The 16,231-nt window shown below is 37.6% G+C and overlaps 3 protein-coding genes across 6 annotated transcripts; 1 reads left to right on the top strand and 2 right to left on the bottom strand.

Moving 5' to 3' along the window:
- The first annotated feature begins 3,036 nt into the window (after positions 1-3,036).
- Positions 3,037-5,087, top strand: LOC137744874 (large ribosomal subunit protein eL6). The gene is made up of 4 exons (XM_068484683.2): positions 3,037-3,408; positions 3,524-3,630; positions 4,378-4,559; positions 4,839-5,087. Exons 1-4 carry the CDS (start codon positions 3,152-3,154, stop codon positions 4,992-4,994), a joined length of 702 nt encoding a protein of 233 aa, XP_068340784.1. The 5' UTR covers positions 3,037-3,151; the 3' UTR covers positions 4,995-5,087.
- An 85-nt stretch (positions 5,088-5,172) lies between these two features.
- LOC148692459 (uncharacterized) lies at positions 5,173-8,682 on the bottom strand. 4 transcript variants are annotated; one of them, XM_088681882.1, is made up of 6 exons: positions 7,610-8,682; positions 6,808-6,891; positions 6,529-6,736; positions 6,219-6,329; positions 5,582-5,803; positions 5,173-5,542 (listed from the first exon to the last, which is right to left on the bottom strand). In XM_088681882.1, exons 1-2 carry the CDS (start codon positions 8,320-8,322, stop codon positions 6,825-6,827), a joined length of 780 nt encoding a protein of 259 aa, XP_088538008.1. In that variant the 5' UTR covers positions 8,323-8,682; the 3' UTR covers positions 5,173-5,542; positions 5,582-5,803; positions 6,219-6,329; positions 6,529-6,736; positions 6,808-6,824. The 4 variants fall into 4 exon arrangements, with proteins under 4 accessions (XP_088538008.1, XP_088538007.1, XP_088538009.1 ...); XM_088681881.1 differs by having other exon boundaries at positions 6,529-6,692; XM_088681883.1 differs by having other exon boundaries at positions 5,582-6,329; positions 6,529-6,692; positions 6,808-6,908.
- A 1,574-nt stretch (positions 8,683-10,256) lies between these two features.
- LOC137745978 (FT-interacting protein 1) lies at positions 10,257-13,938 on the bottom strand. Its single transcript, XM_068486014.2, has 3 exons — positions 13,826-13,938; positions 12,948-13,240; positions 10,257-12,849 (listed from the first exon to the last, which is right to left on the bottom strand). Exon 3 carries the CDS (start codon positions 12,818-12,820, stop codon positions 10,436-10,438), a length of 2,385 nt encoding a protein of 794 aa, XP_068342115.2. The 5' UTR covers positions 12,821-12,849; positions 12,948-13,240; positions 13,826-13,938; the 3' UTR covers positions 10,257-10,435.
- Between the last annotated feature and the right edge of the window lie 2,293 nt (positions 13,939-16,231).

Below are 16,231 nucleotides of genomic sequence, written 5' to 3'. Positions count from 1 at the left end.
AGTAAGGGAGTGTGTGGACGTTTTATAGTAGAATAAAGGCACAAATCCATAATTGTGCCAACATATTCTTTTGCTATAGAGTATTTATTATTTATTAATATTTACTGGACACAATTTCTAACATTTGTGTCAGAAAAGAGGAATTTATAATTATTAAAATATATTCTCTATTTGAAGACCCAATGAGAAGTAGAGTGATTTATTATTTATTAATATTTAGTGGACACAATTTCTATCATTAGTGTCATAAAAAGGAATCTACAATTATTAACTCATTTGTCTATCTGAAGACCAACTAACTTTTGCACAGAGACCAACCCTAAGGGCACAATTGTTGGTTATGTGTCACTGCAGGTAGGACTTTAAAACCAAAAACCATATCACCAAGTATAAAAAACAAACCTGCAAGAAGATAACAATCCAAAAAGCAATTCAAAAAGATACGAATCTAACAAACATTCATTGCACCTGGAAATGATCCTTTGTAAATCTAAAACATGTCACTTAGTACTATGGTGTAGTGGTATTCTTCTTTACTTGTAAGTGAGAGAACTGAGGTTCAGCTTTGGGGAAAAACAAATTTGAACAACATTATTGCTAACTTATTTTGAGGCTAAAATATTGCACGGTAATAAACAGCTTCATACCATTATTTACCACAATTTTATAAATTTTAATTATTGGTGTGCTAGTGGAGGTAAAGACAAACGAGAGAGAACATATAGTGCATTTGACAAATAATTTTTATAGACACAAAATATTTTTTGTGCCCATTTTCAGTAAAAAAGTTGTCAAGTGATCCCACTCGACACGATTTCCGTGCCCATTAGTGTTTTGTGTCTGCTTTTTTTAACATTGGGCACAATAGATGGTGCCCTCTATGGAATGGGAATTGTTTAAGCTTTTTGATGGTCAAACTGACACAAAATTCTCAATTGTGCCCTTTATTTTGTACCCAAAGCTCATTTTTCTTGTAGTGTGCGTCTTCCACATATATCACATTTTTAAACATATTGTGTTAGAAATGGTAAGTAACTTATTGATAGGTACAAGAGTTATGTTCAACGTCCTAGCCTTGCTCCTTCGAAGTTTTCTATTTGGCAGACCCTCGAATTGTATACATTTTAATCCGCGATGGTCAAGTCTGTCTGCTAGTCTTCTCAGATGCCAAAACGTGGGCATGAACCACCATCAGTTTACTCGCACTTTTCAAGACGTAATACTTCTATTAAATGACTAAAGAAAAATATTTGAGAGAGAAAAAATTACATATGGTCGTCCTAATGTTTGAATTTAAAAGTATCTTTAAAGGGGATGTCAAATTCTAAGTGCATATTGGACATAAAAAATCCTTCAAAGTTTCTAACTGAAATGTTACTTGTTGATTGAATCTGAAACCTTTGTGATTAAGAGTCAAATTTGACATCAATAAAAGGGCAACATCAATTTTATTTTTTGATTCGTTTAATAGTAATTCCCTTATTCCACTAGCATTTCAGCCAATAAAAATTTTATTTTAACAATTTTTTAAATAAATACACTCTTTTAAGGCTCTATACTAATAAAAAATGTATATTTGACAATTTAATTGGAAAAACACTAAATTTGACATAAAGCATGTCCAAGAAGATGTCAAATGTAAAACATCAAAATGATATTTGATGGCTTTTGTCGCAATTTCACGTTTATATACAATTTTTTGCTACACTCGATAAGTTAAATAAAACTGTCCTATAATTTTTTTTTAATCTCTTTGTGGTCCAAACAATCAAATATTTGAAACATACAACATTTATTATGAATTGTGTCACCCCGATAAAAAAAATATATTAAATCAATTGACATTAGTTGTCAATTTTGATGCCAGAAGGCTTTTCCTTCAAATGACTCAACTTTGCATAAGGAACTAAATGCTTAGTTGGAGAGAGTTTCTTACCATTTTATACTATTGAATGTCTATGTGACAGTTTTGACCTCTCTTTTAAATGAGTGGATTTTTTCTCACCATCCTTTGGTATTGTGTATGCTCACCATTCTATTTAATTATCATCATTAGGTGAGTTTAAATTTTGAGATTTGTGCATATCCACTACACGAATCTTGAAATTTAAACTCATCTAACGGTAATAAATAAGGTGATAAGCATACATTACACTAAATGATGGTGAGCAAAAATACTCCTAAAGCTCTAAAACTTGAAATTACTGCATCATCCATCAATTATAATTTAAATTTTACAATTTACATTTTCATTGAAAATGCTAAGAACATGTCCAGGAGATGACAAAATATCCACATAAGCTATAACAGTAAAAAAAAAACTACAGTAATATTCTCCAACCAATATGTCAATCTTATGTGGCGATGACTTGGCAGCAAGGGGATTGCTGTCAAAGTTGACAATAGCTTCAAATTTTTTTTTATTCTTTTTATCTCCTACCCCTCTCACTCTTTCCCCAAGCTGTCATCTACCACGACGTTGTTTCCTCTTCGACAAGCTCGTCGAGCTCTGCATGTCGCTATTCTGCTGCCTCGACGTTGCTGTGCCACCACGTACTCTTTTTCCCTCCCGCTTCGACTTGCCACCCAATTCCCACAACTCGCTCGACTTGCTGAGCCAACTTCGCCTTTTTTGTTGTTGTTTTGATTGTCTTCGTTATCATTGTCTGCTACTTTACCAGATTTTTTCTTCGTCGTCATCGTTTGCTACTTTAATAGAGCAATTGAGATCCGGTTTGGACCGGATTTTGGCCCAAATTGGTTTAGCGTTGTTTTAGGTTGATGATTGTGGATACGTGGATTGTGTTTTAGTGTAATAAAATAATATTTAATTTGATATATCGGATGAAGAGAAAATTTTTAAAAGATTTCAAAATGCTACATAAGCTGTCAAATTCAAATTTTATGTTTAAAATTTGACATCTTATTTGGAGATTTTCTAAGTTGATCGGACCCAATCAGATGGCAAAAGGTTGGCAACGCTTGGGCCTTGCCAGATTGATAAAGAGCCCGCATTTTCCCGATGAGCCCAATGAAAAAAATCATTTAATTAAATGTTTAAACCGCCGTTAGGGTTTTACTTCAACCGCACTCTCTCTCTCTCCCAAATCGCAAGCCATAGGTTTCAGACAGAAACACTGCGAGAGTCGCGATGGCTGCAAAAGCAAGAAACCCTCGAAAGACCCGAAACCCAGATCTGGTTCGTGGGGTGGGTAAGTTCTCGAGGTCCAAAATGTACCACAAGCGTGGTCTCTGGGCTATCAAGGCCAAAAACGGCGGCGTTTTCCCATGCCATGACCCGAAGCCGGCGGCCGAGACCGCACCCGAGAAGCCCCCGAAGTTTTACCCCGCTGACGACGTCAAGAAGCCACTCGTCAACAAACGCAAGCCCAAACCTACCAAGCTCAGGTTCCATTTTCTCAAATTTTTATTTATTTTTTAAATTAAAAAAAGAAAAGAAAATGGGTTTAATTTATGGGTTAATTTTTATTTTTATTTTTGTGACATGGTTGATTGAATGCAGGGCAAGTATTACACCAGGGACGGTGTTGATTATATTGGCTGGGAGGTTTAAGGGCAAGAGAGTTGTTTTTCTTAAGCAGCTTCCATCTGGGTTGCTTCTTGTTACTGGTGAGATTTACTTCCGTTTTACATGCAAACACTTCCTGTTGTGTTTATGTTTCGAGTTCTTTTCGGTTTTAGCTGAATGGTTGTATTCTTACTGTTATTTTTTGTTTTATGTTAGAAGTAATATCTTATTTTTTTTCATTTTCTGAATAACAAGTTTGATAAACTCACTCGGACCATTTGATACATTTGAATCCTTGAATGCCAGTCAATAGAGGTTTCTAAATGCGTAATAACGTCCATACTATTTCGGCCAAATGCCAACAACCTTGATTTGTAGCGGCACCAGTCAAATTTGGTGCAGAAAAGAAGGTTGCCTTCGTTGTAAAATATTGCAAAACCGCCCCCTGCTTATGCACTTGGGAGAATGCTCCTCTCCCATTGAACAGGATATTTTGTAGTGGGGTATGTTCAAATAGGGTAGTTTGTACTGTGAGTGATGTGGTGTTAGATTTGTTCTTCTGAAGCTGTATCACACAGCAAAGTTGTTTTGGGACGATGATTGATGCATGAAAGAGAGAATTGGGGGGAAAGAGTGTCAATTTGCGTAGTGTCATCTGATACCTAATTTACATGGTTACTTTCTCTAATTCATGTAGATGTGTATTTCTCGAGAATGTGATCTCTGCACCTTGCATCATTCAATCATGATTCCTCACGATTGAATGTGTATTTCCAGTTTTTGCATGCTTCTTCACGAAACTTGTTAAGTTTCTTTCTAACATGAGTGTTGATTTTATTCCATCGCAGGACCCTTTAAAATTAATGGTGTTCCTTTGAGACGCGTTAATCAGTCTTATGTGATTGGCACTTCCACCAAGGTTGACATTTCTGGGGTGAATGTAGAAAAGTTTGATGACAAATATTTTGCAAAGGAAGTTGAAAAGAAGAAGAAGAAGGGCGAGGGAGAGTTTTTTGAGGCCGAGAAGGAGGTAAGATTTGTTGTTTCTTCATTTACATAACAAATTCATGCGTCTCTTCCATTATTGCTATTGTCTTCATGGACTTTAAAGTAGTTCAATGTGGCAGTGCAGTCGCGGTCTTCTAATATTGCGTATTATTTTTATCATGCAACGGAATACCCTGAGATGAAAGGATAAGATTATACAGATTGTCCACTTGTAAACTGTTGGAGAATAATGTTCACCGTGCCTGATTCCGTTGCAATATTTTATGTTGTCTCTTAATATTTTCCAAACAACAAATTGTAGGAAAAGAGTGTGCTCCCACAAGGAAGGAAAGATGAACAGAAGAGTGTGGATGCATCATTGATAAAGTCCATTGAGGCTGTCCCAGACTTGAAGACATACTTAGCGGCGAGGTTCTCTCTGAAGGCAGGCATGAAGCCTCATGAGCTTGTCTTTTAGGATCATTTTGTGCTCTTCGACTTGTTTCTTTCAGATTATCAGCGTACTCTGTATTTTCATTTTACTGGCATATCAAAGATATTGTTTGGGTCATTTTGATTTTTCACTGGATCATTAGAAATCGGCAAATTTCTTCGATTTCTTTGCACACAAACAGGTATTATTTCGCAAAAACAAATTTAATCCGCTTCAATCGTGAATAAATTATGATCGCAAAGTAACTATATACAGAGTTTCAGATACCGGAATTGATCATAACAAGTAAAGAATCGACGGACGATAACTATGAAAGTCTGAAATCGGACAAGAACGTATACAACTTAGGAATGCTTTACTGAGTATCAAACAAGGTCAAGTACTTTCCTTCCCGACTCCATATTTATAAGCGATTAGCTCTTGCATTACCGAGTCCAAGACCAAGTGAGCGACATCTTGATGCTCTCTGCCAGGCATCTGTTGAAAAGGAATATTTCTCAACCAGTAGGAAGACTGCTACGCTCGTCGGCCTGCCTTCTCCTGCTAGCAGACGACTTATGGAAAAAATTTCACTATAAATAGCCAAGTCAAATAAGGAAATTGATAATCACGAATTCTATTATTTAGAAACTCTCTTCCCGACTTTTTAGTTTTTCTCTCGCACTTTCTGACGTGGGCATCACAGGCACTTTGGCAAACACACTAATTGAGTATGATTATACCATTTCAGGTCTGGATCTCACAATGTTGTACACATCGATGTTAGTCAATTGATATGGTGTCATCTCTTTTGCAGGTTTCGGACTTGAGAGGCGGGGTTTAAGAGGAAGGCCCTAACAACATAAATTAACTTTTATTTTCACAAAATGAAGGATAAAAGGGGTTCAATCCTCATGATGATAACAATATAATTAATAATAACCACCTACCACTTTGTATTACAGTCTAATGATATTTCTCTTCACTTGTAAATAAGAGATCTTATTTTAATATAGCTTAAAAACACTCGCCTTACTCTGCATCATGCCCCCAAACACTCGGAAACCTTTAAAAAGTTAGACAAATGTGATGGCCCCTACTTAACTTAGGAAATTTGGTTAGTAGTTCACTTTTCGGGGGCTGGTTTTAGTATTACTACTTAGTACTATTACTGTATGATGGTCAGATTTTTTATTGAATGTATTTTACACATATCTGCATTTAATAAACAAAAGCGATCCATTCCAGGGTTGATAAGCGGATTCTTACCTTGCCAATTCTCGAGTCATTTTTAGTTCTGCTGGCAGAAGTTGGTTTCTCTTGGGGGAGAGCTAATACTGATAGGCGATAGCTTAGCAGCAAAGGAAATTCTTTGAGAATCTGTCAAAGAGAACTTGTGAATTGGTAATAGCATCAAAGCACCACAAACATACGAAAAAACATGGAAAACACCATATTGGATGGGGAACCATATGGCGTTGATATCTTCCGAATACAAAATATGTTCAACATTCGTGTGTGGTTGAAGGCATTTAAGAAGTGACATCTAACCAAAGCTGCAGACTAGAAATTTCCTTACCGGAAGAAGTTCGAGTATCAATGAGGGTTCTTGTACAAGGAAGACCGTCTTTGCTGTCATGATAATGACAACACAGCTAGAACACAAAGACCTAAGATCCATGAGGTAAGTCGAAACCCAACATCTGAAGGATATTCTTCTCTATGCTTCAGGAAGAAATGAACCTTTACAAAATTATTCTTTATGAGATCAAATTTCCAGGAGAAAACTACAAAGGAAACAAAAAATAATAATTACAAGAAGCTGCTTTGACCGCAAATCAGGTAACAATTTCCTTACCTTTATTAAGTCTTCTTTCAGTCCTCCGCTTTTTCAAAACCAGAACCAGCCATAGTATCATGCTTTCTTTCTACTAGAAGATCTCTGAGTACAAATTTTAGCTGGTCAGACCAATTGAAATTGATTTAGCAATGCTAGTTCCAGCTCAGTGTTCAAAGTGGGTGAAGATCTATTGCAATAATACATTCATATACGACTAGAGAATAAGATTAATCAACTAAAATGGTACTCCTAAAAACACATTGGGAGTCCATCAGAAGTCGGCAAAAATGTTTAACATATTTAATCGAAAAGAGTATTCATACATAAACATATCAATATAATAATATTTCATGACAAACGATCAAGATTAAATCATGTATATTGCATTCATCCTCCTTTTTACAAGCGCACAGTTTCTACTTCTTCAGTTTTTATACGAAAAACAAAAAACCTGTTTCCCCTTCTTTCTGAAAACAAAGGAAAAATGAAATCTTTACTCAAGAAAAAGAAATTGTATAATAGGACGGACTAGAATTCCACAAGGAAAACACGAGCAGAGATAAAGCTAAAACAAACAGACACCTATCGTAACAAATAAATAGTAAATGAAAACCGGTCTCTATGTAAATTGTAAGCACAGACGGAAAATCTATTTAAATTTCTACGATTTTTTGTTGTACAAAGGATTTACAAAGTTGAGAACACATAAAGAAACTTATAAAAAAGGAATCAATGAGTACTAAAGAATTGATGAGTAACTACACTACTAATAACCACAAACTTGGATTTGACAAAGCGGCAACAAAACTGGGTCACTCACTGGGCATGGAATTGACATCGGCAGTTGGGGCACGTCTTCTTCTCCATGTTGAACCAGCGAAGGATGCAAGATGGGTGATAGACGTGAGAGCACGGCATCCGAATGAGCTCACTCCCTTTCCCGTCCGACAGTTCCTCCAAACATATACTGCAAGTACCCAAGTCGCCATCACCCCTTTCCAAAATTCTCTCCGCCCCCAATTTCTCAACCACAAAATCCAATGAGAACGATGACGAGGTCGAACCTCCATTGCTACTACCAATTGCAAGTAAACCCATTGAGTCAGACAAATCATCGAACAGGTCGTCGACATAATCAATAGACAGGATTTCAAGTTGAGTCACCATGATGAATCCCAGCGAGCCATTACGATTTGCAAGTTTCAAGGCCATAGATTTGATATAGGGTGCTAACGCCTCGTAGATGGAAGGATCGAGGCTCAGGGAAGAGGAGAGAGAGCGTAAGTGGGCGTGCAATTCTGAGTGTACGAGTTGGCGGGCAGCAAAACGAAGCGTGGCGTACCGGTCGGGACCGAGTGGGAATTCATCGAGAACATGGGTATGGAAGCGCTTTTGATGAATCTGGTCCTGACGGAGAGAAAGCTCGCCGACGAATTGGGCCTTAGGGTCCGGCGGGGCGTGGAATCCCTGCAGCTTCACAGAGACCCAGAAGTCCGATGTTCGGAATGAGAACGAGGAACGCTGAAACACCATTGATCGATCGCTTGAAACTTGAAATTTGATGTGAGAGAGAGAGAGAGAGAGAGAGAGAGAGAGAGAGAGAGAGGGAGAGAGAGGAGATTTGACGTCGGAGAGTGAATGAGAGGTAGATGACGACTTAATGAAGGAAGTAAAGGGCGGGTTTAGACTTGAGACTCCGCGTATTAGTTTATAGCCGTTAACTTCAATTCAAAAGCAAAGCCGGTTTAGTTATATGCAGGTGGTGATTTTTGAATTTGTTGGCCCAAAATTTTTAATGGCCGTTTGCTGTTGCCTTTTATTTCTGTTTTTAACTGAAGTTAGTGTAAAATATTATTACGCTCGTGAGCATCTAAAAATTTAGATTCTTATAAGAACAAACTTTTTACAACACTTGACATTTCAGTTTGTTACTATTAAATTACCGCAGACGAATCAAAAAATTATTTACACTCTCAAGCATAAACGAAGTTTCTCCAAAAAATTATAAAATTTGGATAAATAAAATTCATGGTTTCTAATATAAAGCTGAAAGTCTAATATTTTGGTTGTTGACTACTAAAACGTTACATAATTATCAGTTTGATGTTGCTATCGCATACTTTGTTGGCCTCGATAGCCATTTCGTGTTAAAGAAGACCGATACTTCATATTAAAAATTTAGGCGTGCTTCCAAAATTTGAGTGGCATTGAAGCTACCCAAAAGGACAACGTAATTGCAAATGAACTTACGTCAATATAATATCTTTAGAAAGGGTGACGTGAGAATCACCTCAAACGTTTTTGCAGGAAAAAATGAAATGATTAGTTAAGTTATGGGTGATATCGTTTTAAAGTTTCAATGTCAAATTATGTCTTACGGCGGGGTTAAGATGTCAATGTGTCACTTGTGGTGAAAAAACCGTTACTAACAACCTTGTACATAGGCATCTTACCAATTTTAGTCCTTCCACCCTTACTAGTTTTGAGTCTTTTGACAAATTTTTGCCCATTTTGTGCCATGAAAAAATGTTGAAATGTCATTTTAAGGCATTGAATCCTGTTTGATGTTATCAGACTTAAAAATGACGATACTGTACTACGGTGTAGCTCTATTCCTTTTGAAATAGATCTTAAGTTCAAATATCGTAGATGACAATTAATTCCCTCACCCCTTAGCATTATATACCTGTCACATTATGTACGCAAATTCTCAAACACAACCGAACGTTTGCGTGTTCATAATATGCATAAATCCTCAACACAGCAGTTCAACATGAAATTTTGTTGCCTTGTTTCCAATAAACTTCTCTTTAACAGAACAAACATTAAAAGACAAATATTAGAAAATGTTGAAAGTTGAGGTTCCATTGTAAAACTAATTAGCAATATGAGAAATAACCAGAGGCGGATCCGATTATGGACCCGGGTGGTCCTGGGACCACCTGGAAGTCTGAAGAAGTGTATGATTTTCAGAGCATGCTATCCGCACGAGATGATAGTCTTCTGAAGAAATTGGTTGGTACCATGTGTTGCTTGATTCGGAATCTAGGATGCCCCAGCCAAATAATGCCTGCAATCACAGCAGTCATCTTGAACGGTATTACTTAGAACAGAGAGAGTTAGATGGGCCACAATTTATCCGACTGGGTCTTTTTGACCCGGTTGAGCTTAGCTTTAAATTTTAATAACCACCTTTCACATTGATCTAATGGCTAAAAAAATATGAACACTAACATGTGTATTTTAAGAGGTGCACTAGGCAGATAGTACTTTACTGCAGTAGCGGAAAACAATCATGTCTATGCACCATGATGCAGCGTTCGATTCTTACCAATTTCCCTCCTCTCTAACAGCTAACAATTTAAGGATCAATTCCTCACCTGTTTCTCATCAATTCTCTGACTCGAGGATAGATTGAGATGGGATTCAACCGAATAAATGTACATAAGTTCTCAAACACAACCAAATTTACTACGCTATTTGCGTGTTCATATTATTCATAAACCCGCAATACAACAGTGCAGGATAAAAATTTATTGCCTTGCTTCCAAGAAACTTCATTTTCAACAGAACAACCATCAATTTGCAAATACTAGAAGATCCATGTTAGTTAGATAGTATTTCCTCGTCTACCTCCTCGTGATTTTCAGAGCATGCTATCCGCGCGAGATGGCAATCTTCTGAAGAAATTGCTTGGAATCGAAGGTAGCTTGCTTCGGAATTTAGGATGCCTTAGCCAAACAATGCCGGCAGCCAGAGCAATCATCTTGAATGGTGTCACGTAGAGCACCACAGCGGCAATTAGACACAAAAATACAAACAGGCTGCTTGCTCTTGGGTCTCTCCAGCTAAGGACCGCCTGAAATCTCTCCCCCTGAGTTGCAATGTCTCCAACCACTGTCTGAATTCTTCCCGCCACACTTCGTAGTCTGTCATACCTCATCCTCACAACATCTTGAGCCTTAGACGTAGGGAAGGTGTCAAACTCTTCATCCATTTCATCCGGGTGAACTGCCTCTGCCCATGAAAGTTTAGCGTCCATGTGAGGCGGATGCCTTGGACGGAAGCGAAAGTTCCATAATCCGATGAGAAACATGTAGAGAAAGATAGTTGACAGAATCAATTCAGGGTAGCAGATCAGTAGGAAAAACAGGAAATGGACTAAAACAGTAGTGATCGGGTTTTTCCAATGACGAACTTCACCAAGCCACCTGCTCATGGAGATGAGGCCGGAGAATAGAGAGACAATTCTAAAAAAGTTAGCCTTACTTCTTCTCATGCTCCACATGTGGGAGTCTACATCTAGCATGTACTCGACAACCTCTTTCCTTAGTGGTGGTTCAGCTCTGCCAAGTCTCACGGCTACAATGTTCATTGCCTGATATCTCAAACTATCCAACTGATTTACAGTGAATGGATGCAGATAATGCATTTTTGGCAGCAAGGGGTGGCCGTAGAGGTAAATTATATTAGCTAGTGAAAGGCATGTAAATCTTACTGCTAATTGGAGCTCCCCCATTTTTTTCAATCCGGATGGTTGTAGGACTAGAAGCGGATAAGAGTTTGTATAAATCCGATCCATTTCCAGGGTTGATAGCCGAATTCTCACCTTGCCAATTCTCGAGTCATTTTTAGCTCCACTGCCAGAAATTGGTTTCTCATTTCCACCGAGGTGGCAGTTGTCGAAAACTCCCAGTGTGATCACCGTGCAAGGGTCGTAGACCTCCCATGTATATTGTTCATTCCACTTGGGACTGTAGCTTTCGATTATTGTTCTGGTCCTCACCCATTTCTGCCCGTACTTGGCTACGCAGTAGGCATCTGTTGCTTTGTCATCCTTGTTCTTCATTGGAAGAAGTCCTTGCGCACTTAAGATCCCTACTTCAAGAATCCCAATTGGATGCTTCCATAGCTGCCTGGCAGTAGGCCTCACGTCGCTTATGTACAAGGTTGATTCATCTAGTACATGATAAGCACCCTCAAGACAGACTCTGAGATGGACCCTGGTCGAAAACTTGTGCTCGTGCCTTTTGTCTCCCTCCAAAGCACCAAAACCAAATTTTTGAAGGTTGAACCAACGTGAATGGACTGGCCTGTGATCCAACCGCCTCTCAAAGATTGTCAGCGGCAGGTTTATTTTTCCCACATGTTCATCTTTTCCAGCACTCACTTTATTTTCAACTGTAAGCACAAGCTGTTCTTCAAAAGGCTCAGCTGCTACGAAGACCAAGTCTTCGTTCCACATGGGATTCGCTGTCCTGGTTGGAGATACCTTTGTTTTAAGTGTTTGATTTCCGACATGAGCCTTGACGAAAGCTTGTGGTGGTTGGCTTCTATCGTGTGGCTCCACATCCTGAGCTTCGATTACATTAACTCTGAGGTACCACAGCTTCGGCGAGACATAAACCTTGGAGCGAATGCTGAAAACTCCCTCTCCGTGAACTGAAGCAGCGTCTGAGTGCCAGGCTTCTGGGAAAGCTTCATCAGCCTGTGTACCCATCCAAACTGCAAGCATCACCTCTCCTCTAACCTTAGTATCTCTTCGCCGGTCTTCTAATCTGTACCATTGAGGTGCCAAAGGGCTATCTGGTGGAACTCTAGTCGGCACCTCATGCATGTCAAACACCACCTTCCCAATGTAGTCATCTCTTGCCACCATCCCTTTATCCTTGACATAAACTTCGAGTACCGAAGACTGAATCTTCTCTTTTGCAAATGCAAAAACTTCCTTCCATTCAGGGTTTGTCTTCTTCTCAAAGTGCTTTGTTTTGCCCTTGTAATTTCCCAGCTTCACTTGTACATATGGATCACAGCTTCCCGTCACGGGGTTTGTTGGAAGATCTTTGGCTTTCTCAACTCTTACATATAGATAAAACATCTGCTCAACAAGATCGTAAGTGCTCGTAGCTCTATCGCTGCTTATCCACCCTCCTCCACCGCGAAGTCCTCCATGTGGCCATCGTTCCCCGAGCTGGGGCTTCGTGTCCTTCAACTTGTAGTCCTCTTGGTTAGGTGCTGCTTGTGACTTCATTGGTGCAACTTTGTATGCTTCTCTAGTACCTGAAAAACACATATACAGTTACACATCAGTAATAATTGTAAAAAATATCTGCAGAAAATTAGCTCTATTTCAGATATAGATTTCAGGTTCCTCTCACCTTAGCACACAAGAAAACCTTGAATCCCAAGCGTTTCTCTTTTGATAATCCTCACCTTCTCTGTTAGATTTGTATGTTCTAGCCAATGATTCTCGTCTTAGAGTAAATTCACGACTGTGAATTTGAGCTGTTCCCGGCTTTACAGATGCTTAAGGTACAGTACTCTTGAATACTGCTTCTGTGGTATTAAGAGTCACCTTCTACAAGCAAGTCAGAATCCTGCATTTTCTTGTCTACAAACTTTTAGGGCATCTGCCACCTCCACTACCAGTTTGGAATTTCCTTTTTCGTTGCTGTCATGTAAACCAAAAAGGAATTCTGTTAGCTTTGATTGTATAAAGATTAATCAAAGTATTGATTGAAAATGACAATGGCATGGAGGAAGTGTGATAGTGAAGGTATTTACTATCTAAACCACCATTCCGAACCTCTTAAAAGCAAGTTCAAGCAAGACATACTAACATCCGATCGTAATGTTTCTTCTTTATTATCATATTGTGCTATAATGAGCCCAAGCTGCAACTTAAATATTTAGGCAAATACTATATGGGTTAATAACTCTCGTTTATACTTGCTTTTGAAAGAGTCTGAATAGCGATCCTCTTTACTATTTGTATGCTTAAATTTTGTATTGGACCAAATAATGCCACTGCTAAAAAACTGTAAAGAAAACAAATAGAGTCGATTAATTAGTTGTTCTATATTTCTGGAAAGAGATAAAAAGATGCCCCACTTGTGAGGACAAAGATGGTCTTTTGGACTCCAAAGTTTCAAAACATTGTGATTTTAGTGCAACTTTCACTTTCCTATATTCTCCCCTTTTTTTATTTAAATTGTCAAACTTCATGATGAACAGCCCAAATTACCCTTCACCCTACCTTGGTTGTTTTGAAGAATCCAGCATGCATGACCAGTGCAATCTTGTAATTTTGCTTGAAGTGCATCAGTTGAACTATTCGGGCAGTTCTCTTCTTTCTGCTGCAAAGCTAACGTATGCAAAGCAAAACAGATAAAGATGATTAAAGAGAGAGTTTAAAGGAGTGTGGTGAGCTTAAAAGAAAAGCAAAAGCAGTTTGCAGAAAGAAAGCTCAAGGGAAGGTCACCTTGCACACGAAGATGCTTTTGTTCATTATTCTCTTACTTTATTCTCTCTTTAATTTAGATATAATTTAGGATTGAGAATGTTGCTCTTCTCCTCTTTAGAAAAAAATTGAGGGTTTTTTAGTTGGTTACTGGTTAGGATGCATTATTGCATTCGACGAGTGCATGTACACAATTTTGCTCTCATGGGAACTTTCTGACGTGCTAGTCGGAAGATAGGTTACTGCGAGAGATGTTATTTACACAATTTTATAAACGTGTGCAAGAATTTATCGTCAGTTAGGTTTGGGAATTAATGACACAATCTATGTGAAGCACTTTGTTATATATTCATCATATTATTCAGAACCTCATATGCTTTGCTAAGAAGAGCACTATAGCAATAATCTTCATTTTCTGCTGCCTTTCCCTTCGGAAAGATAATGAATGTTTGATGGAGATATTTTCAAGAGATTCTTTAGCATGCACCGTTGTATGAATAATACGTGGCCATTGAACAATCCTAGTCTGGGTTCCAATATTTCATTTGTTTGGTGCATGTCATATACCGGAACATAATAAAGCTTTCAGAGTTATTATTCCCTCAAAGCTAGACTGCTAGAAGATATACAGAGCCAGTTTTTAACTGCCAAAGATGATTTGGCCATCATGAAACTCTGTTTGCAAGAAATTAATTAGGTAAATACTGCTCTCATCAATTGTAAACAGCTTTATATAAACTTAATATTATTTCATAATCAAGGGATCTTTTATTCTTTGCTTTAGTGCAATAAAATGCACAAATAAAGAAAAGTTTCCCCACTTCCTAAACACTTCAATTAATTAGTTTTTAAGTGTTCACAAATTGTCCCATTTTTCTAATTTTATATATATATATATTCCATTTTTAATAATTTATGCATCTTTTCCCAAAAGAAAAAAATGGAGAAGACGACCCTTTTGTGTGGGTCAGTTGACCTTCAAGAAAAGTTAGGACAGCAGCTCTGTGGCTTCGGGCTGACTATGAAGGATAAAAATGTACGATTACGTTAAGAGTACTATACAATTACGAGAATATACGAAAAACAAATTTAAAATAATTTAGCCTATCTTAGGGGTGAAGATTTGAAACAAAGGTACGATATTCACTAAGCAAATCAGAATTCGTACAAACTGAATATAGTGTGCATAATGGGCCTCGATAAAAACTTTGTCGGGATTAAAAACAAAAATATAAGAAATTAGCCACAAGATCATGCACAAACTAGAGCTATAACACCAAAAAAAAAGGGAAAAGTAGGGTTGATTTAGATACGCCAACAATGTATAATAAAAAAAAATATTAAAAAGACTTGTAACTCAAATAATTATGAACGTTTATCCTTACATTTGAGATCTTACGTTCAATTTCTCATTTTCACTCTAGTTTGTAATAATAATAATAATAATAATAAGTAAACATAGATCACCAATTTCAAGTCACGGAAGACAGGAAACATAAACGTTGTATTTAAGTACCCAAAACTCGCAAAAGGAATTTGAGAATTTGGAAAAATTTAGAATTATGAATGCACTCATCATGTAATATAATGGTTGCAACTTTAAACCAAATTTTTAGGAACCACGAAAAGGATATAGCAAGATGAGATCATTTTGACCCGAACCCGAAAAAACAAAAGGATCCAAACCTGAAAGCTTTCTTCTATAAGCAGAGGACTGGATGAAAGTTTGACAACATTGATTGAAAAAACTTCAGAAAATGAATTTTCAAAATTTGCAAAGAACCAACAAACAATTTTAAAAATAAGAGAAGAGAATCCTCTATAGATTCACTTTGTGGGGATCCTAAGGATCTCCACATCCTAACTGTTCATCGTACATCATGCCGACAGTTTTCTTCAAGTACTATTTGTGTTTAATTTTAAATAAAAATGTCAAATGATTTCTGACCGCACGATGCACGATGAATGGCCAAGATATGAGGATCCCTAAGATCCCCACAATTTGGGTACGGATGGGATCCAAATCCAAAAATAAGGGTTATGGATTTGTTTTAGAGCCACTTGCGCTGATTAGTTTATGTAAGGGTTATTTAGAGATAGACCCTTGAAATTCCTATTCTTCAAACAAAAATCCACATTTTTTTTTTACTTTTTATTGTTTTGAAACAAACGATATCACTAAAGGGGAGGGGGTATGCTTAG

Source organism: Pyrus communis, chromosome 12 (genome assembly GCF_041283825.1).
Source record: "Pyrus communis isolate YQ-2024b chromosome 12, ASM4128382v1, whole genome shotgun sequence".
NCBI classification, from domain to species: Eukaryota; Viridiplantae; Streptophyta; class Magnoliopsida; order Rosales; family Rosaceae; genus Pyrus; species Pyrus communis.
The sequence above is the reverse complement of the archived record's forward strand: the minus strand, read 5'-3'. Positions and strand labels throughout refer to the sequence as shown.

What these genes read in the sequence shown, in the direction of transcription:
- LOC148692459 (XM_088681882.1), bottom strand. Translation starts at nt 8,322, where the DNA reads ATGGTGTTTCAGCGTTCCTCGTTCTCATTCCGAACATCGGACTTCTGG. An exon ending in CGATGTCAATTCCATGCCCA is followed by an intron (nt 6,892 to 7,609) that starts GTGAGTGACCCA and finishes ATTTGTACTCAG; the next exon opens with AGATCTTCTAGTAGAAAGAA.
- LOC137745978 (XM_068486014.2), bottom strand. Translation starts at nt 12,820, where the DNA reads ATGAAGTCACAAGCAGCACCTAACCAAGAGGACTACAAGTTGAAGGAC.
- LOC137744874 (XM_068484683.2), top strand. Translation starts at nt 3,152, where the DNA reads ATGGCTGCAAAAGCAAGAAACCCTCGAAAGACCCGAAACCCAGATCTG. An exon ending in TGGGTTGCTTCTTGTTACTG is followed by an intron (nt 3,631 to 4,377) that starts GTGAGATTTACT and finishes ATTCCATCGCAG; the next exon opens with GACCCTTTAAAATTAATGGT. An exon ending in TTTTTGAGGCCGAGAAGGAG is followed by an intron (nt 4,560 to 4,838) that starts GTAAGATTTGTT and finishes AACAAATTGTAG; the next exon opens with GAAAAGAGTGTGCTCCCACA.